At 36.9% G+C, this 22882-nt stretch overlaps 1 protein-coding gene and 1 non-coding gene across 13 annotated transcripts in view; both read left to right on the forward strand.

Moving 5' to 3' along the window:
* Nucleotides 1-22882, forward strand: part of AKAP6 (A-kinase anchoring protein 6) — a 591089-nt gene that overhangs the window by 451065 nt on the left and 117142 nt on the right. For all 12 annotated transcript variants that reach the window (XM_045059777.1, XM_045059778.1, XM_045059775.1 and 9 more), the window contains one exon: nt 8895-9015. In XM_045059777.1, coding sequence (XP_044915712.1) covers nt 8895-9015 — 121 coding nt within the window. The remainder of the gene's footprint in view (nt 1-8894; nt 9016-22882) is intronic.
* Nucleotides 18124-18230, forward strand: LOC111561046. The gene has a single exon (XR_002743416.1). It is a non-coding gene; the product is annotated as a U6 spliceosomal RNA (small nuclear RNA).

A 22882-nucleotide genomic window follows, 5' to 3' on the forward strand; every position in this document is an offset into this window, starting at 1 on the left:
TTTACTGGTGTGAACAAACACACACACACACACATATATATATGTATATGTATATATGTACATGTACATATATATGTACATATATATCTGTATATGTATTGTATATATGTGTGTATATGTATATATACACACATATATGTACATGTGTATATATGCATGTATATGTATACACATATACTATATATGTATATATATATAGCATCCCCAAAGGGAAATGATTTTGATAAATGAAAACAAATAAATCACTATTTAAACTATTGTTTGATTAAAGATCAAATTTGATTCTTTAAATTAATTAAGCAGTAAGATACACTGAATGATTTTAACCTCCTGAGAAGGGATATAATCAACCTGGATTTTACTGCTGCAGGGTGATCTTCCTGGTTTTCTGTTGAGCAACATGCCAAAAATATCTCTGTTGCAGTTACATGAACATTCATGCTTACTCATATTCTTTCTCTCTTTCTTTCTCTCTTTCATACACAAAATGACCATTTTGAATTTCTGCTCAATGGGTGTTTTTTGGAACATTGCTATGTAAAATGTTTTCTTTCTGGTACACGCCAGCCATAAAATGAAGTACCATCTTTTATTTGTGCTAATGTTGGGAATGCTCTTGCAGATAAATCACTAGGCAACACAAATTTTATCTCCACCATGAATTTCTACTTTCTTCCTCTGACTCTTGGCTTGTCTCAATCTAATGAATAGCTAGCTGATCTGTGTTCATTTCAGGTTATTTTTGCTCCATCCTTTGTATCGTGATGTTATTAAATAGAAAGATCAGGATGTAGTCAAAGGGAGCAAAAAGTACCTGGCTACCCTCTGCATAACTGATATTCTGGGTACTATGCAACTGTCAAAATAGGTCTTTCTGGGAAAAAAAAAACACCTTACCAGTAGAAATGTATTCATTGGAGTCATGATATTATACCCTTTTAATGTGCAAATACATTAAACTAATTTTAGACCTGGCCAGTCTTCCACTTCAGTGATCTAATGCCATCCATGCCAGGATCAAGCAAAAGGCAAGCCAGAGAGGCAGAAGCATACTTCCCGGGAAACTGTTACTTCAAAGTTAACAGGAAAGTCAACCAATAAAGAGATATATTTGTATCTCCCTTCCATCTTAATTTCTGTACTGCTTTGGAGGGCTGATGAGGCCCATTGAAGAGGCAGAGAGATGCTAGCAGGGTACCTAAGACAGATCTTATTGTAATGTGCAGAGCTTAACTCTTCACTTTAAAATTTATTCCTGTTCATACCCCCATCTTCACAAAGGATTTGAGTCAACTTACAAACATATTTGCAATAAAATAAAATAAATATTTGACTGAAATAAGTTAAGCAAAAGTAAAATACATGTAAGAAAACAAACAGATACGTATTCTCTGCATGTCCTCAAGAAGGGTTGTGATTTGGCTCTCAATTTTACATACGAAAGAAAAGAAAAAAATCTCCTCTATCAGAAAATGTATGGTGTCCTAAGATTGAAAATCATATGTATCTAGGGAAGGCCAGCTTCTTCTTTTTTTTTTTTTAATTTTTTTTAACGTTTATTTATTTTTGAGACAGAGAGAGACAGAGCATGAATGGGGGAGGGTCAGAGAGAGAGAGGGAGACACAGAATCTGAAACAGGCTCTGGGCTCTGAGCTGTCAGCACAGAGCCCGACGCGGGGCTCGAACTCACAGACCGCGAGATCATGACCTGAGCCGAAGTCAGCCGCCTAACCGACTGAGCCACCCAGGCGCCCCTAGGGAAGCCCAGCTTCTTATGCCATTGAGGCTCGAGAATTTCTCTTGTGGCTTTAAGGAGAAGACAGGCACCTGTGATACTACAGCCCTACAAGAGAAACAAAATTCCGAAGGCAGTTTTTTTTTTTAAATTTTTTTTTCAACGTTTATTTATTTTTGAGACAGAGAGAAACACAGCATGAACGGGGGAGGGGCAGAGAGAGAGGGAGACACAGAATCGGAAACAGGCTCCAGACTCCGAGCCATCAGCCCAGAGCCCGACGCGGGGCTCGAACTCACGGACTGCGAGATCGTGACCTGGCTGAAGTCGGACGCTTAACTGACTGCGCCACCCAGGTGCCCCCGAAGGCAGTTTTTAAATGTAGGCTGGAGAAGTGATGTCAAAGCATAATTCAGTAAGAGCAGTTCTACAAGTAACTAAAATTGTAGTCCGAGCATAGCACTCTCTGGGCAAAGTCAACAACCTTGATGAAGGAGATAGAATCATTCTGGGAGAGCTCTCTGTGTTAATTCTGCCACCAGGCTTTTGTTAGGGATTAGGTGGCAGAGGATAATTTCCAGATTATTTACTTCTTACCCTAACCCTGAGAGTCCATATTCTCCGTTGCCTATTAAATCTTTGAAAACCAGTGAGGCCTAGGGTGTGGTAGTCCTTTTAAAAAGAGCAAGCTGCCTGACGCATCCCAGTGTGCTGGTAGCACGTCTAGATCCAGCCCCTCTAACACACAGATGATACAAGGAAGATTTATTCTTTTTTTTTTTTTTTTGAAAAACAACATTGTCTCTTGCTTTGTATTGTTCCCCCATTTGTGTTAGAATCACTACTGATTCTACATTCTTCAGAATGTTTTCCAGTTCTTTGTCTAGAGCTTAGTCCAGTGTATTATCTGGAAATTTAGACAAGGGTTTGACTTCCTGACAGCCTAACAGAATCCTTCAAATACATCCAGAAATATACACTGATATTTCTAATTGATATTTTCTAACCTTGGAGATCAGAATTTTGTTTTGCTTTGTGACTGTTGTAATAACAACTGTTTATGGACAGGCAGCCCATGAGCCCATGAGAAAGTGGGGCCAGTCATTAACAGATTTGTAGGGTTGATTTTATTTTTCTCAGGTATTTTTACATGTATGTGGGTATATATGAGAATTGAGAAAATTACTGCTGGAAAGAACTCCATATTCCTTTTTATTTATTAATGGCAAAGGCAGACTGCTTTTCTCATGAGGAAGTCGCTCATGAATTTTCATTCAAAATAGTAAATTAGTGTCCACACTTTAATATGTTTAGAGTGGAAAGGGATTCTACATGCAACTGTGCATATCAGATTCCATGTCCAGAAAGCTAAATTTTATTCTTTAATGATATTATGATTGGGGCAGGTGCCCCTTCTGTGCTTACGTGCCACATGGTGTAGAGGATGATGGGAAATCCTGATCTATTATTAGTGTTTCACTTCTGTAAAATTCTTAAACCATATTTTTACAAGATTTTGTTACCACTCCCTTTAGTGTCTTTTTTGAAAAGCAGAGGCAAACTTCCTTGAGCAAATAATGTGAACAGTGAGCACTTAGTGAATATTTGGGGAAAGAATCAATATGCTAAAGAAGCTAGGAAAATTGGATCATTTAATAGAAGTCCCAATATAGACAAGCTGGTATTTCAGGAACCGGTCTTGTGTTGTTGGATGTATTGGTGTGAAATGAACCATTAAGCGTATAAAAGATGGATTCTTAAATGCTCCTAAATATGTGTCACTGAGACTTAGGTAGAAAAACTGCCAGGACTTTATAGTGTTATCTTTTCTTCAACCAATAATTGCTCTATTTGGATGATTTCTTCATTTGGTTGTCTGTTTTAATCAAAATTCCTCAGTGGGCCAAACTGAAACCTCATATATTCACACACACCTCCCATTGATTTCACTTGGGTGAAACTTTATCTTTTAAGCAAAGTTTAAGTTGAAATGTTGAGTTAATGATGCTCACTTTAAATACCAAAGGCTGAATGCATTTATGTATTCAAACACTTAGCTAGTCAAACATAACTCCCATCAGGGTTTAGAGGAAGGATTATTTCTTAAACTATGCTAGCCTTACAAATAATGTATTGCTCTCCAATCTGCAGGAAAATAATACTGAATAAGCTTGTTAGTATTTTATTTCTGTGGTGAAAAGAATCTCTTTGTAACCTGGAAGAGGCAGAGTAAAATGGTAGACAGGATGTTGGGAAATATTTTTGGCAATTACCCATAGTAGTGAACCCAAACTTAGAAACAAATACTAAAGAAAAAGTTACACAGTTATTTCTCCATAGATTTGTCTCCATCTCTATTAAATTCTCCATCTATGAAATAAATACACTCATAATTCTGTGCTTCTCTAACAAAAACTGACTTTGATTTAGAAGACTGTTTTTCCTCATGTGATGAAGGCTTTCAACCTCCTAAAATGGGAATATTATACCTACAACAGTGTCTGACTCTTTTATTGTGAACCCAGTTAAGATGCAGTATATGGCAATTTAAGGAAGTATCCAAAATAATACTATTTGGGTGATGTGTTTGCTTTGTAACACTTTCATAGAGTAGATATGAGTTTGCTTTGTAACAGTTTCATAGAGAATATAACAGATTCATACAGTACTGAAAAGGTATAATTTGAGAGCTTTTAACATCTAACAGATTACATATTTGAGTGGAAGAGTTAACACAAACCAAAGCACAACTACAGAGAAAATTTTGTGAGGAAAATTCCTCCAAAAGAGTAGTTCCTATATTTATACACTTATAAAATTCTGAGCCACTGGCCACAGTTTCAATTACCTCTCTCTCTCTTCTAAAAAGAAAGACTAGGGCCTTTGTCACCAAGAATTCAAGAAAAGAACCTTGTTCTGAATTCAGCTGATAGAATCAGCATATTATTCAAAGGGATAGAAAACTATTAACTAGTTCTATGCTACCCCTGATAAATTCACTCATTGATGATCCTGTTTTCCTGTGTAATAGCTGGCACTTTTCCTGGAAGACATCGTCCTTCCTAAAATCACTTGAAAAACACTTAGCACACCTTTGCAGGTAATGTAAACATAAGGAAGTAAACTACTTTCTTACCTAAGAATTGTCCTGAAATAATGAGCACATTAAATTGCATTCATTTCAGAAGGTTTCAAAGAACCAACAGAGAAATTCTAGTAATTTATTTGTGATTTGCTACAAAGTTACATATTTTATTTTAGTAAATTTGGACAGCTCTCAGGTCTTTTCTAAGCTGTGAATTAACACGTGGCCAAGAATCTGAAATCGGGCCCGAATGCTAAAAAAAGTGTTTTCGTCTTCAGCATTAAGACCTTATGAGAATTGTTGTTTGGCAAACACTGGTGTTGATTTTATGCTAATGAAGCAAAATATGAAACCAAAGCATTTACTGTACCTAACAAACTCAAGCCTGCATGTTCCCAGCTAAAATGAAAATAGGCTAAAGAAAGGGTGAGCATCTGTGTTAGGTTCATTTGCCTCTGGTGGGTCTCCAGTGTAGACTCTCTGAGAAGTCTGAGGTGCATTTAACTAGAAGAAATGTTTTTTTGTTCCAAGCCCCTTGATAAGGGGAATAATAGGAGGGAACAGCTCAGTAGACATAAAGGTGAAAAAATGTCCATGGTTCTGAACATTCTACCACCCTATATATGTTTTGTTTATTCAAATCTGCTTTAAGTTTCAGTGTAGAAAAGAAGAAAATGTGGAAGGAACAGGAGAGCAACTCACATTAATTGAGAATCTACTGCACATAATATATTTTTTTGTTAGCAAATGAGCCATTATCATGTACTAGAAGGCAAAATCCCACCTTCCGAATGAATGAAGAAGCCTGTTCATGTTGCACTGGTTGTGTTGGTATTGGCATTTGAAGATAAGATACTATGCTCTCTGTCACATGCTGAAGTCATTCTTGCCCTACTAAAGGTTTTTGGCTTCATTATCTACATTCATTCATCGTCATTCTCCAGGTGCTATGCTGAGCATTAGCAATGCAAAGATAAACTCATATCTTACCCTTGCATTGTTTGGTCATAATCAAAATTTCTTTTTTTCAGACACATATGGAAAAGAAAACAGGCCTCTTTGTTTTCCTTGCTGATTAATGATTTTTATGAAACATCCTAAACACACAATTTCCTGGTAAAGCAGGGAAAATTCTTGTTTTAAGATCAGAGCTCAGGCACTTAAACACGATGCTTATAGCCTCCCCTAAAATTTAACATTGTCATTAGGGAACTACCTCTTGGGGTAAATGCTGTTTTTCAGATTTATGTCTCTCCCTGCTTTTTTCTAAGATGGCATCTGGGTTTATATGACTTTGTGATTCTAGGGTGCAGTGAGTTCCCCTGGCTTACCATGACCTTTGGGTATAGTCTGGCTGGGTTCAATGAAATGGATCTTGCCCTAGATATTTCAAGGTTGTCTCCCACTGAGGACTGCGTCTGTGTTGTTATCTCATGGCTTGGACAGGGGGTATTTCTTGCTGACTAGGCATTATCTTAGCCCTCACTGACCCTGCCAACTCTCTGAGGTCTGGCTTCAGAGGTTCCTCCTCCTCTCCTTGGGGTCACTGTGCCTCTGTTGCTATGGCAACACCTTTGTCAAGTTCATCAGGTGAACTCCCAGAAACTTCATGGGAGAGAAAAGTGTCCTCAGGGAGGGGATAAAAGAGCAGGTAGCAAGGGGAGTCCTGACCAGAGTTTCCTCTGACCGTAGCATTCCCACTCCAGGTTATGGTGAAGGAACTTTAAGGAAGTCTCTTCCCAGACTTCCTAGCAGGTGATGGAGCTGATATCCTTGTGCTTTTGGCTTTCTTTTCAACCTGTCTCACATACTTCCTCTCTGGATCTTAGTCCAAGAGATGGGAGGATATGTATCTTAGCACCTGCTCCTTTTGCCTTTATTTTTTCCTTATTCTCCAGATCCATACATATGGAAAGGGTGAGCTTTTCCCTTTATTTCTCCTTTGTTCTTACTATTCCCCTGAATCATACCTTCCTAATTTGGGGGATGGCATTCTGCTTTTCTCCTGTCTTTATGGTTAAAATGTGGGAGAATGCAAGGAGAGAGAAACGATGACCATAATTTGGGTGGTATTTCTAAAAGAAAATTTTAATGTTTGTTTATTTTTGAGAGAGACAGAGAAAGAGTGCGGGCAGGGGAGGGACAGAAAGAGAAGGAGACACAGGATACAAAGCAGGCTCCAGGCTCTGAGCTGTCAGCACAGAGCCTGATGTGGGGCTCAAACTCAAGAAACGTGAGATCATGACCTGAGCCCAAGTCAAATGCTTAACAGACTGAGTCACCTAGGAACCCCTCAGGTGGTATTTCTGAATGATTGAACTTTCATGTGAGCAAATGCTTATTAGTCATTTCTTACTAGTAACTCACAGAGTTAATAAAGAAAGTTGATGGTTTATCTGTCCCTGTTACTGTGGTTTTTGTTTGTTTTTTAATATTTTGAAATAAGATCCTATTTCAGATTTCCAGTGTATGCTGGAATTCCTTGCTATTCAAAGCGAGGTCCATGACCAGCAGCATTGCCAGTTGCCAACAATTGTTAAGAATGCAGAATCTCAGGCCACACCCTAGAATTATTGAATCAGGATCATCATTCAACAAACTCCTCACTTGCACATTAAAGTCTGAGAATCAGTGTTCTGGGCCACCATAGCCTTTCTGAAGCTTTTGGTCATATCACCTATACCCAAGATCAGCATTCAGCTAAACATTAATTCTACATGTCAGTCTGTGACAATCCTTGCCCTTGGATGCTTATGGTCTTAACCAGTAATATTTATAATGATGGTAAAGTAATTAAAATAAAATAGACAATTCTAGATTCAGTCTCCATCACCAGACCCACCTTAAGTTGTTTTTTTTTTTTTTGACAGATTAAGATTAAATTGTAAGTTATGAAAAGTGGGTGTTCATTTTCTTGAAAACCAGTCATTTAACGTACAGAGACAGGAACAAGATAGTAATAAGATACTCACTTGATAGATAAATCCAGATTCATACTTGAGCCTGCTGCTTCATTGGTACTGATAGGGTTTTGCTCAGTTACAGTTTGGCAAGGATGTGATTTCTTTTAAAGAGATGATTTTTGGAGAAAGGACAAAGTCATAGTTTTTCATCCTGCACTTTCATTTTCTGATCACAGTGTTTTAGAAGAATCTGGGCTTTACTTATGCACCAGGCTTTCAATAGAGAATCACATTAATCCTTTTAAGCTCCTTATTCTAATGATTTATTTTGTTGAAAACCATAGTGATCCTCCTTTGAATTTTAATGATTGCTGGCTATTCAAAGATTCATTGTTTTGACTTCCTGTCCTTACCTTTGTTTCCTACATGTCTGTGGGGAACACCTGTCTAATACTGGATCTGCCCCTGGTTCTCACTGGCTTACCAGAGTCACTCAAGCCTATCTCTCAGTGTTAAGCTGAAATGCTGGCTACTCATCCATGACAATAAATGTAGCATATATGTTTGCAGAGATAGGCAGGTAGACAGCAGAGGGACAAATAAATGATTGAGTCATTTCCCAGTGAAAATGATATTTAAGATATGGTAAGAAATTGTGATCATAATAGAGAAATTAGTCAAATTAGTATTCTTAATCATGGATGATTTTAGGATGTGATACCTATGAAAACCTAGTAGATGATAAAGAGATTTGAATTTTGAGGGTGCTATTCTGACCCCAAATTCTGGGCCATGTAACTTTCACAAGACACTGACCCTCCGTTCCTCACACTGTTAATATGGCAATGCTGTCCTTCAAGGACATAGAAGTAGTCATTTTGTTCAAGTGCTGCAAATCCTCAAAAAGGGTTTGCAGATGGAAAGAGTGATGAAGTGTCGCTGGTATGAGCATCAGAATTGCATGTTATGTTTTCAAAATCTAAGAAATGCTATGTCACAGGCTTGAGTTTCTATTTTGCCCACTGTGTAACCACACAGAGAATTTTTCTCTTCTCTTTTTACAGGTATCACCTAGGAACATCATGGGTTTTCAAGAATATATTATTCTAATATGAGATTTTAACAACTACACTGTATTTATGCATAATACATTTTGTGCCTTATCTTCAGGCTTCTGGACTTTGATTCAGAATATCAGGAGCTCTGGGATTGGCTGATTGACATGGAGTCCCTCGTGATGGACAGCCACGACCTGATGATGTCAGAGGAGCAGCAGCGGCATCTTTACAAGGTTAGAGCTACCCCTCTTGCCTTTACCTTGCTGTGGAAGATCTGATTAGCCTGACAAGTCTCTCTCTCTCAGGATATCTTTGCGTTCATTGTATGTATCATGGTGTCTATTAGAATTCCCTTCCCTGTCCCCAAACTCATTTCCATCCCTTGTGTGCTGACAGGCTGCACCGACATCATAATTGCAAGAAAGTTCCCTTTATCACATTCTATTTGGTGTAATTCTATAGAAGGACAAAGATTTATCTCCAAGATGAATAGCAATAAATGAAACTGCATTAATAAATAGACTGAAACAAAATGAAGGATAAATGGACTGGTAACATTTAACAAAATGTGTTTTCATTGGAGCACTCAGGTGGATTCTATCCACCCCTCAGATCTTTGCAGAGAAAAAAGAAATTTGCCTTCAGTTTGGCTTGCTACTTTCAGGGTAGAGGGCTCATTCAATTTAATGTTTATTAGTGATACATAGAGCAGACGTTGTCATATTAAGTCAATACATTTTCGTGTGATTTAAGAAAACTGGCTTGGAACTTATATATTGATTGCAGGCAATCCATCTAATAACTATCTATATTGTTTTTCCGTGTCTGCTAATTCACCTTTAGCCTAGTATGTTTTACCAATTCTACTTAAATAGTCTTAGAAGTTCTTATAAAACATCTATGTGATTTTGACTGAAAAAAAATGGTTGCAAGATTCACAGTGTCTGAAAAAGCTGTTGGGGAGGGTTAGAGGGACTTTCTACTGAAATATCAGATTGCAGTAAATCTTCCTTATTTAGGCAATTTTTATTGGAGTAATTCTGACAGTTGTCATCCTTGAATTGCTTTGAGCATATGGCATATTTCAAAGAGCAGATTGTGAATCATAAAAAATAAAATTAATAACTAACCACAGAATCAGCAACAGTATAATGACAAGAAACAACTACCCTCTAGCTTTAAAAAATTTCTTATAGAATAAGAAGTACATTCAAGGTCAAATAAAAGTTGTCTTCTTTCTTCCTCATTATTTATCATTTTGAGTTCCTTTCCTTAATATATTAACTTTTACCTTCTCTAAAGAGAGATCTTTATTTATACTTTTCAAGGGTCTGGTTGACTTTAATTAGTGTCCCCTGAGAATCGTCTTGGTTAAGAGAAGATATAAGCTCCCCAGGGAGTCAGCACATGGTGATATTTTATTCCTTAAAGAATTGTGTTCCGACATTAATCGAGTTTGTTGACTATTAGCTATTTCCTGTATGGATAGCTGTCCACATTAACAACAAAGCTATCCAATATATCTTCTGAGCATAATATATTGTTAGAGTTACAGTCTTCACCTAATGTAAACAAAGCTAGGTGATTTCACATTTCATGTCAGGATCAAGAATTATGTATGAAAAATGCCTATTAATCTTTATTAATTTATTGATACAAAAATATTAGTTTTATTCCTAATACTTAAGCATTAAAAATCGAGCCAACCAGGAAAAAATAATACAAAAGTTAACTAATCATAAGCCATTATCTCAGATTTTATTGCACTCTTGATGCCAAATAACATTTCTTTTCTTCTTGATGCATTTTGTATTTTGCACATAAACGACTATTTTTTTTTCAGAAACAGTGCTATTCTTTGTCAAAATCACATCCATATAATTTACATCACAATTAATAGGAAATCAGTCTTCTTTTTCTTGTGGTTTCCTTGTAAGTGCTCTGCCTAAGAATTCCCATTCTGGCATATTCAAAGCTATTATTCCACCCACTCAGTACTTCTGGATTATAGTGTTTTCCCAAACATTTTCCATACCAGGGTTCTTCGTTTGTGACTCATGTCCTGTTATCATCTTTCTGCTTAGAGGTGTTCAACATAGCTAACTAAGTTCATGAGACTAGCACTAACTTTGCATTTGGCTTATAAGCAAAATTAAAGGTTGAATTACACACCAAAGGCGAATGCTACAAGTGTGCAGAGTCTTTCTTTATACAAACCCCCACATTATTCCAGAGTTTTAGAAACCTCCAAAGCAATCCTGAGGATATTGGCTAAGGAGTCATTTAGAACTTGGGATGGCTCCTGAATTAGAAAAATTGATGGAGGAAAATTAATTTCAGGTCTTTGTCTAGAATCCTCAGGGATTCTTAGGTTAGGTCAACATTTTCAATGTCCCATTCGTCTGTTCTAATGCGCTTTTTCAGAAATCAACTCAACTGATGACTTGGGGGAGGGAGGTTTGAAGTCTATTGATCATAGAGACCCCTGAGTAATAGGGCTTTTCAGTTGGTCCCCAGGCCTTCCTAGGCTTTCAATACCATTTGAGACTTTAATCTTTAAATTTGTTGGCCCTGAAAGATATCAATGCTTTCTCAGCATTTTTCATCAAGGGCACCACTGACATTTGGGACAAAACAATTTTCTGTTGGTGAAGGGGACTACCCTGTCCACTATAGAGCATTTACTATTCACATTCCCTAGTCATTGTGACAATTCAACAGGATGCCCAACCACATGTCACAGCATTCCCAATCCATCTCAACCTATGTACATCATCTTCATTTCTTAAAATGCTTCTGTAACACCCAAGAAAAATTCCTTGCTTTTGTATTTTGTACATTGTGAAGTAAAACACCTTATATAGCTGATGTTGAACCAATAGTTGTTGAGTGAAAAAATTAAGGATGAATGCTTGCTTCAGCAGCACATATACTAAAAAATTAAGAATGAGAATGAAGTTTGTGATCTCTGGTATTAATGTAAAGAATGAAGGGGAAACGTTTAAGAGAGACCTTCAGCTGAGCAACGGTAAAATCCCAGGAACTGGAGACCAGGACAGAATCATTATTCCTGTTATCATAGAATTCAAAAGTTTTTCTGTCCTCTCTCTGGGGGCATCTCTATATTTCATCACTCAACTCTTTTCCTGGAGTAGATAGTCATGCCCAGATCCTGGTTCATTACATGCATTATACAGTCCTAAGTTGATCCCCAAAGTCCACATTTGGATATGTTGTGTTAGAGAAAGTATAATAAGTTGGTAGTCAATGAGAGTGAAGATTTTTTAGCATTTTCAACATCAAGTACTACATGCCTGACTTTACCAATTTATTGTATATTCTGGTCTTCGATAGAAAGTCATCTGACCTTTACTCCTAGATAGGGAGGTACCAATAAATACCTTAGACTATTCATTCAGCAGACCTCCCAAGTTGGGTGCCTATTGTGGTATATTGGTTACCCTAAACCAGCAAGATACCAAAGGGATTTATTAAAGGAAAGGAATTAGACTTAATAGGCAAAGAATACATTGACACAACCTGACATAATTTAGAAACTTAACATTACAATGGGCTACAAAGTGGATTTTCTGTTTAAACCATTTCTTGTTATTTTCAGATTGTTAGAAATTGAAGACCATTTTTTTTTCTAAATTTTCAACCGCAGGGTCTTAAGAGCAACCTGTATCTTCCTTATATATTCTTTCCTTGTATAACCACTTCCTTAAAAATACTTTCTTACTTGTTTTGAGATAGTAAGCCATACTGCCAATATCTTTCCCTCTCCCTTCTTTGTCCAGCCCACTGACCCAACCTCTGAATGGGGACCTTCTATAGCTATTTTCTAATAAACACTGGCAGTATTGTCAGCCTGGAAAACAGAAACGTAGTTCTTTCTCGTTTTTTCTTCCTCAATGTGAGAATCACCTCCAAGGAGAATTTGCTCCCCCTCTCTCACGTTCTTTTTCTTCATTCCTTCTACCTTCCTAAGTAGGACAATTTAATTTGTCAAAAGTAACCACCGTGATTTTGAAAGTTCAGCTCCTATTTGGACTGGAGTTACGTAGCCAGAATTCATAATCACTGGGAGCTGTCACTCTGCTGGTCTGCATGTGCATTAACTATTAATGGAGAAATATTTAAAACCCACTTGCAAAGGAAAAGCTCCATTTTTTCATTTCTACAGATCAAAGGTGGCATTATTCTTGGGCTCAGGGAAGCTTAAGACACCTCCTCCCCCATCCTATGAATTTTATAGACTGAGTGACCTAGAAGTATCTCCACAATCAACGAGGCTGGAACTCAGGCTGCCGCTGTTGCCGTTCTGCCCTCTGCAGCAGACACAGTTGACTCTGCAGGGCTGGGAGGGTGTGCCCTGGCCAGGGCTCCTTACTGTTGCCACAAAGCACTGCCCATTCTCTGCCAAGTGCAAAGCACAGATGACAGAGCCCTTCGTGATCCTGGATTGGTGTGGAGTTCTAGAGTCCAAAGGTTAATTTCAAGGGCCAAATTCAAAAGTTGCAGTCTGGTGATTACTACTATTATACTTGAACAAGAGCTGTTTTCAGATAGTATTCAGATAGTATGAAGCTCACCAAAAACAGCACATTTATGGATTTACTCCTTGAGAATGGTCTAGCTGCTCCTCATCAATAAAATATTAGATTATATCATTTCCAAGGGGTTAAAATAGCCCTTAGAGCTTAAAGATTGTATAAATTAGTACGCATTTCAACTAAGACCTTTATGCTTTCAAGGAATTCATACTGAAGATTTTACATTTAATTTTAAGGGTTAGTTGCTCTCATATAGTTCTGCTTTTATGGCAAAAATGCAAATGACCTCTATCTTTCTCTGTTGGTATAAGTGTTACACAATTATGTCCTATGTGCAAAAGGAAAAGGCCCGTTCACTTTGCATAATACAATGCTCACTAAAGAGGCTAATTACATTTTTACTCTGCTCTGGATTTGAGGTTGCTTATAAGAATTCACAGGAAATTTTTTAAAATGTTTTTAACACTGAAATACAAATCAGAACTGGGGAAAATATACATAGACTAGAGTCCCTTACTCTGAGAAGAGTTAATATGTAGGCATATAGACTGTATGGTCCTACACACTTAATAAAGATCCCAAAACTCCACTCTGGGTTTCCTGGTAGTGAAAGCGAAGAGGGAAATATGCTCAATCGCAAAATTTACATCTTCCATGAGAAAAAAAATCACACTTCATTTGAAGACATTAAGTTTATTTTGATACTTAAATATGAATACATTTTCTCTTAGGATTTTTTTTAATATGTAAGGGATTAGAATGGCATGGTAGTGAAATATCTAACCACCATATTTCTTACAAGTAAGTTTCTAAACATAATACTTCTGTGAATTAATTAATTATTTTTCTCTAACTCTGTTGCCAGGTAATGTTTACAGACTTTGATCACAGCTCTCACCCGAAGGTGGCACTCCTCTTGATGATAGTTTGGCCAGGTGGAATTAATAAGAGAGGACATCAATATTATATATTTGAAGAGAAGAGGATATTAGGAAAGTGAGAGGGAAATATAAGCATTGAAGAGAAAGAAACACAGTTGAAATTAGTTAATCTACAGTTTACCAAACAAAAATGAATAATTTAAAACAATTAAATAGAAAAGAGTAAGTTTAAATCATGGGTGGGTGAATGAATAGATAAGAAAATGCTAAAAAAAAACAAATACGAGCAAATAAAAAGAGCTAAACACTGAAAGGATTGTTTTAGGAAAAAAACAGATAAGAAAAAGGGATAAATTTTAAAGGAGAAAATGTCACTTTTAGAGAATTTGGGTCTGTATTAAAAGGCAAGCATTATGACTTTTAAAAGAAAAAACTTCTGGGGAATAAGAAACAGCATAAAAAAAGAAAAATGGGACATAGCTGGCTTGCTATTTTATAACTATTGATGCCAAAATGATGTTGTCATAGCTATGAACCAATCAGAGAAAAGATTAATCACGCTATCTCTATATTTTATAAATTCACAAATTTCAACCCTCTCTAATAGTTCTCTTTTATTTTGTTCTGGACCAGGTCTAAATAATTTCATATGTGGCCTGATACCTTTAAGACTGAACTTGAGCTTCTAAAAATATGTTAGGATGGTTCATAGTCTAGGTCATAGGAGGTAGGCTTAAAATAGAAGAAAATCCATTACCTTAAAAAAAAAATTTTTTTTTGCATGTTGGTGTTTGGGTATAAAAGAAGTGTGTCAAAAAATTAAATTCTGTTAATTAGGATTTAGTTTGGAATTTCAGTACCAAAATGAAGCAAATTACTAGTTATTGAAGCAGACAAGGTAAAAATGTAGCAGATATATCAGGCACAAGAATCTAATGATAATTTTTTACCTCTTTCTCAGTAGATTAATTGTAGAGCTTAATTGTATGTTAGATTAAAACTCCATTAAGATAAGAAGAATATGCTTAAAATCATTATAATATTTCAAATAACATTATCTAGTCATTTTAAGAGTGATCAGAATAGGAAAATCTAGGCTACCTCCACTGCTATGTAGAAATGGATTTGTTGTTCCATTTTTATTAAAGTTAAAAAGTCCTTAGATTAACTGCCATATTAATGTGAGCGTTGATGAATCAGTGTTTGCTATGAAGACTTAAATATGCATATATTTTTCTTTTCTTTCCTTTTTTGAGAGAGGATAAAACTCATCCTGAACATGTTCAGAGGAAAAAGTGGATGGATGAGGTTTCTGAACAATATAGGAAACACTGTTTTTGCTGGAGCTTACAATTCCTGTTTGAATCACTTTTTTAAGAGGAAAAAAAAAAGAAGGATGTTAAGAGAATAGTATGCCAAGAAATAGTTGGCTGTGTGTGCATAGGGGCAAGCGAGGAAAGGCCGCCAGCAGTCTTTGTCTCTGGTGGGTGAGCTACTGTCCGGAAGGTGCGTTGGCTCTCTGGGCTGCCTCTGCTGTATTGTGCTGCTCCCTCTCTCCCTGGCCTGGCCTGCTCTGGCCTAGAGTGGATCAAACAAGCCGTGGGGAAAGTTCCCCTCATTTGCATCACTTCTAGACAGCCCTGTCGTACTCTTTGCTGACAGGAAATCACTGTCTTTGTCACCTTTTCTCAGGGCCCTCCTTTTGGCAGAGATGGGCCATGTGACCACGCTTAATCACAACAACAGGGCTGGCTCAGGACTCAATGACATGTTTTCCTCAGCACTTCAATAAATGGGGTAGAGGAGTCAGGAGGAAATGACTACATTAATTTTAAAGTGAAAAGATAATTAACACTTGAAGGACTAATGCTACAACCTATGGAATTATTATTCAAATTGAAGTTAATTTATCAAAAACTTGTGAAAACTATCTCCCCTAATGCAACTGTTTAAAAAAAATAAACCTTGAATAGTAAGAGTTGGGCGTGTTGGAGGGAGAGTGGGAAGAAGGCGGGGAGAGAGGGGCTTTGGATGGAGAGGGAGAGAGAAAAGGGGGGAGAGAAAGAGGGAAATCATAGCAGGCATTAGCTGTGTTTGAAAAAGCAACTTAAATGGGCTAACACTTCAACATTTGGGACTGAAGGCTGGAGCATGTAAAACGCTTACTTAGATGATATGAATAGGACACTGGCAAACAAAAGCAGCAGTGTGCTCCTAGAAAACTGTGCTTCAAGGAGTTTCCTTGGCAACAGAAATGCAGTTCCAAAAGTAGACAGAACTTTCCTCAGAAAACATACTATTAATAACAACCTTCCGGAACAACTTGGAACAATTTGACGACTTGGCAATAATAATGCCAAGTGTTCTGCAAATTAATCTAACACATAACAGTTATGTTTCCCTTGCCCGTAATTCTGCTGGACCCTACCAAGAGCTAACTCCTTGCTTTTCAGTGGCAAAATGTGAAAAATATTTCTAAATGTTGTCATGGAAAAAGAAAACCAAAAGGAGTGCTGGTGGCCAACGGTGTCCAGTGATTGTGTTTAGCCTTTTGGAACCTACAATTGAATTTAATGAGATGAGTTTATTCCAATTAGAGCTACTACGTTTAGTATCTCATCCCAACAAAGATGCTTCCGTGAACAAAACTTGTTAAAGGGTTAACAGCCTGAGAATTGCTGTGATGTGAAGCACACATCTTGAGGCCATTGGTTATATAAATGTAACACTTCACTAAATACGTGCTGGGTGTTATTTTTAAAAGCATCATCATTTCTTGTCAGCCCAGAGAATAAACTAATCTTGGATCTACTTGGCCAATGGGAATCATTTGAATTCTCCTGAAGGCGATACGTTTGCCAGCCATGAAAGGTGTAGTGTTCCCCTCCTCTGACCTTTCCTGAATCCTTGGATCTAAAGGTTAAAAGTAATCAATATCTCATTGCGCAGCTTGGTTTCAGGGTAATAAGTAATAACCATCATGTTAAAATCCAAATGATTACAGATAGCACTTAAATGAGTTGACCTGTTTTGGGAGCTTTTATTAATTGCAATTATCAGGATAATCATTAGAGTTTGCTAATAAAATTTGGATTAAATTGCAAAAATTTCAGCCTTTAACTTTTGAAAAACGACTCTTAATTAGATGTGAATGTGCAGTGTTCCCTCCTGTGTTAAGCTGAGAGATTTGGCTTCAACCCCACATATTTGTAGATTTCTTTCTGGTTTTTTATAAAATAAATTAGAGGAACATTTAAACTCCTCATAAGAAAGGGTGTTTGTTAGGTTCACTGCCACCTTTGGCTCCAGAACTGCTCCATACTATGTGTATGTTTCAGTTAAGTGACTGCATGGAAATGTCCCTCACCTACTTTTTTGCATTTCCTATTTTTAAATTATGTATCTTCAATGGTTATAATCATATGTAGGCTAATCTGGCTTGTAGCTAGAAAAAAAAATGTATGATGTATGATTACACTTTACATGATATGAGCTGGGAATTATTTATTTGTTTTTTTTTAAAAAAGGACTACCAAAGTTTAATGATGAAAACCAAGTATTATCATTGTCAAAGTGGTCTTGATATAAAAATAATAAATGTTAGGTTTAATGTTCCATGCATTTACATCAGTAAGGCACTGGTTGTCATCTATAACTGCCTATATTGGGAAGGCATTGGTTTTCGTAACCATATCATAATGACGACACTAAATCATGTAACTTACAGTGTAAGTTATACCATAACCAAGTGTATAAGATATGCTACTGAACCCAAATATTATGTCTGTATGATTATTCTAAGTTTTTATAATTTATTAGAATTTCATGCATGTATTCTCAAAACAGGAAGGTGGGGATAGAAGGGAACCTAGATGATATTTTAGTTATTTCAAAAAAGGTCCTGGTGCTGTCTTCCGCAACACATATACTAAAATTGGAACAATACAAAGGAAATTAGCATGGCCCCTGCACGAGGATGACACACAAATTCATGAAGCATTCCGTATTAAAAAAAAAAAAAAAGTCCTGGTACCTGTTCAGAATAGTCTGGAGAACCCTGGATGGGAAAAGCTTAACCATAGTACTTACACAGATAAACTCATTAACTTGCTTTTTTCTTCTCCTAATCTCGCTACCATGTCTAACCTTAGAAAGAGGTAGATTTGTGGTTGAGGAACATCATATTTGGAGTATTAAGATTGTCCAAAACCAACTATTTCCTTTACTAAATTTCCATCCTGCCTTAAATCCCAGCCTTAAGATTCATTTCTTTGGGGACGCCTGGGTGGCTCAGTCGGTTAAGTGTCTGACTCTTGATATTGGCTCAGATCACAATTTCACGATTCATGGGATTGAGCCCTGCATGGGGCTCTGTGCTAACAGCACAGGGCCGACTTGGGATTCTCTCTCTCCCTCTCTCTCTCTGCCCCTCCTCTACTTGCTCTCTCTCAAAATAAACATTAAAATTTTTTAAATTCATTTCTTTGAGGTAAAAAAGAGTGCACTTTACTGGATGCAGGTATTCCATGGGGGTAGGAGAATAATACTGAATTAAATGTCAATTTTAACATTTTGTTTAAATGGAAGGGCACTAGGAGGGGAAGATAGAAGGGGTAGAGAGAAGAAATCTAGGAAGGGGACCAAGGATAGATGTTATTTATTCCACCATTTGATAAAAAGGGAAGTACATTCGTGTGTGTGTGTGTGTGTGTGCGCACGCGTGTGTGTGTGTGTGTGTGTGTGTGTGTGTGTGTGTGTGCGTGTTATGAGATAGGAGTAGGATGGAGGGAGAAAAAAAACTAAATTGGTCAAATCTTACTATTTGACTATGTTAGTGCCCCCTGTGCACATTCTTATTTAATGCTCACAATGATCCTGAATTATTTTTCCCTACTTCATGCATCTGAGCCTGAAACACAGAGAGGTTAAGTGACTAGCCTAAAAGACAACTTGTGCCTCAGGTTAGACTAGGGTTTGCTGAAATTACAAACAACCCCCAAGTCTCAAATGTTTACGGTTATGAAGATTTACTTCTCACAGGATCAGTCATCCTCTTAAATATTCCTTCAATGTGGCAAAGAGAAAAGAGAGTTCTGGAGGGTCTCACTCTTGCCATTAAACCTTTACCTGGAAGAGACACAGTTCACTTCCTTTCAAAATCATGACCAGAAGTAATCACACGGCCTCACCCAACTCCAAAGTGGATGGGGAAATGCATCTCTACTCTAAGCCTGAAAGGCAGAAAGCAAGAAATTGTTGTTGGGCTGTATCAATAACTATCACAAGAAATAAGTCACTTTGAACCCAGTCTGGGTGGCTCTAATACCCACAATCTTTCCTTCACGTGCTCCTTGCCTGCTCGCTATTGTCCCATATTTTCTTCTCCACAAGAGGAAAAATTCTTGCAAATGCATTTTCCTCCCTCCACATGAGCTTTTTGTGCCTAGATAAGAAAGAAGGTCCTACATATTAAATGGAACATCAGCAGAGAAAGCATGATGGACTTGAGTTTGCTCTTTAGCCAATCATCAGGCTATTCTGTGAAACTCCCCAAACTTTCTTAAGCACCTTAGCACCCTGGGAAAGTGTTACCATTTTGAGTCTCACGGGAACCTCCCATGTTTTGTCAGACTCAGGAAAGCTAAGGCTGAAAATATTTATGTTTTTGGGTGAGATGCACTAAAGGCAGCATTGCCCTAGGAAGGTTCAACCTCATGGATCCTGTTATTGCCAAAGGGAGTTACTGAAGAAGGGTCCCCATGGAGAGATACTCTAGAGGAATATCATTTGCGGAAAAGCCATTTTCCAGTCCTGTCAAGGAGGCAATTTTAGTTCTCAGAAACAAGGGCATTCCCAAGCATATTTTTAATAATGTTGGCATTTGCAGAGCTCATACATTCTTAAACTAGGCACTTCTGTGACACTCTGTACCTAATGAGGCACACTGGGGTAAGCTAAGAAGGAAGTGGTGCTCCTGCTGAACCTTCATTCATTTACATAAGACACAAAACATAAACATACACTCACATATATACACACCCATATTTTCTTGTACTGAAGCCAAGAAAGAGTCAAGCAGGCTAATACCTTTGGGGTTGTATAATTTTTATTCTAAATATTTTTAGACCACAGATCTCCAGCTTTTCTCCAGAAGGACATCTATACATCCCAGTAACTCATCTGAACACGCTATTTCAGCCTCTTTCTAAGTAATTGATTCTATATGCTCACTGACATTTGCTTAAAGAAAATGTGTGACTTGTGATATTTCCCTTGTCATCTCATTTTATCCATTAAAAATAGGAAGTTTTGTTTTTGAAAAGTAGGAAGTTTGTGGGAGAGGTATAACACACACGTGGTTATGCACACACATTTATGTGTGTTTACAGATATACACATGCATCTACAAAGTATTAACTCATTTATTTAAAAAAAAATCTTTCATCAGGATTGAATCTGGATGAAACCAGATTCCTTGGACCAGATATGCTTGTTGTCCCAAGACATTTAAATCATGCATGTGTAAATAACTATATAAACTTCCTTCATATATGCCAAGTTTCAGTTTGGAGCTCATTTCTAGGTTATAAATCTGGGCATATTGGATTTTGCTACCTTAATTAGAATAGTTTACTCCTTCAGTATTCATAGGTGCATCCCTAAAAGAGCCCTCCTTGAGAATAATTTAGCCATGAGTACTTTGTTATAACTAAGTGCATATTTTTAGTGATGATAGATTTGGACTATGTGGACCAAATTTGAGAATGAATGATTATAATTTTTGTTAGACTCCACACTCCAGGATGGCAAGGTTCATGTCTGTGTTGTTTATTGCCATATCTCCACTGCCTAGTGCAATACCTGGCACATAATAGAAACCCAATAAATATAAGTTGAGAAACACTTCTCAAATAGGTGTATTTAATAATCTATTAATTAAATTCTATCAATCAGAACTATGCTATCATTTCATTACTTTTGCAAGAGAACAACCCTATTGTCATGCTCTGGTAATGAAACATCATGGCATCCTCTTATATTGTATAAAAAAAAGAAAAACAAAAAATCTCTCTCATTTAAAAACCAAAGTGCATTAAGTGTAGTTCTTAATACTCAGAATACTTGAATTTGACCAGATTGGTATCAGGGAGAAAGACAGGGTGGTAAGGAAAGAAAGAGGGAGGGAGGAAGGGAAGGATAATGATGCCCATGTCTGAGACAAATGGTACAAAAATGTACAACTAATCACCATAATTCTGTAGCTAGTCTACAACCTCTCAAACTGTAATATTTGTTGATGTATTTTATTTATGTAGACATTATAATTACTTATTTCATATAACGATAACATGTATCATGCAAATATAAAACCTAAAAATAGAACAATAGATACAGGTGAACATGCACAGCCATTAGAAATGGTAGGAATATCAGCACATTTTTTTATTCTACCATGGTTAATGGGAGAGTTTATTGACATATTTGTTGTAGAAAATTGGCTTCAGAGGGGTACGTATATCTAGCAAAGTTGTCGTGAAGGAAGTGAGAAAAACAATAAGAGATTTGGACTTTAGCTCATCATGATGAGGGTGGATGGATGGAACCTAAAAGACTGATTCATCTTTCCAAAGCTACAGCTAACTAACTCAGAATATGCAACTTAAAAAATCCACTGCTGTAATGTCAGAAGGCTGAAATGTAATGTTGAAATTTTCTCCCACTCTTTCATTTAAAAAAAAGTTTCACACTTCATAATTTTAAAAATAATCCTCATATATGGTCATTTATATTTTTTACTTAGCCATTAATTATAAGATTTATTGATTTTAAGCAATTAAGAAAAAGCTAAAAGATGTACTATTTATAATTGGAATTTGAGAAAGATTTGTGATGAATTTACTTCTTGCTCCTATTTATGTCCACCTTGACATCCTTCCCACTGAACTTTGTCCTTCCTCCTCAGCTTTCTTCAGCTGAGACATGTTGAGATTTGAAAATAAGTGTGAAGAGCATTCCTCTCTGTGTGATTTTTCTCTTCTTCCTCAGTCTCTTCTGCCTGTTGATGCTGAAGATCCATTCTGTGAATCACTGGATTTCTTACAAGCCATGAACAAAAATCCTCATGTTCATTAAAACTTAAGCTAATTGAATTCTTGTTCTACAACATGGGAATATAGCAAAATAACTCAAATTTGGCTAGCATTTTATAATCCATGTTTTGATGATAGTTTAAGAGGCTCTGTCCGTCCAAGTTTGGGTTAGAAAAAGAAATGAAGTATGGAAACACTGTCAGAAGCCTTTTCTGTTTACAAAAAGATCCAGGGATACCATGAGTAATGCCAGAAATCTCATGTGAAAGCCAGCTCTTGTGGGATTTTTTTTGAGCTCACCAAGTTCAGGAAATAGACAGTTCCAGAAAGCTGATTGGAGTTCAAAGATTTTTTTAAAAAATTAACTGAAGTGAATAATTGTGTTCTCTGTCCATTGGCCAACACTGCTGCTCAGATCTGTGCTCTGCTGGGGGCGTACGTCTCCCTGGGGCTAGGTAATATTGGGCACTTGATAAATACTTTCTGATTTAAATTGCCTGCGTAATGAGTGTTTTCTTCTGAATCTTCCAAAGTGAATCTCTTAGAGGTTTTGCACAGTTATTTATTTCCATG

Source organism: Felis catus, chromosome B3 (genome assembly GCF_018350175.1).
Source record: "Felis catus isolate Fca126 chromosome B3, F.catus_Fca126_mat1.0, whole genome shotgun sequence".
Taxonomy (NCBI): Eukaryota; Metazoa; Chordata; class Mammalia; order Carnivora; family Felidae; genus Felis; species Felis catus.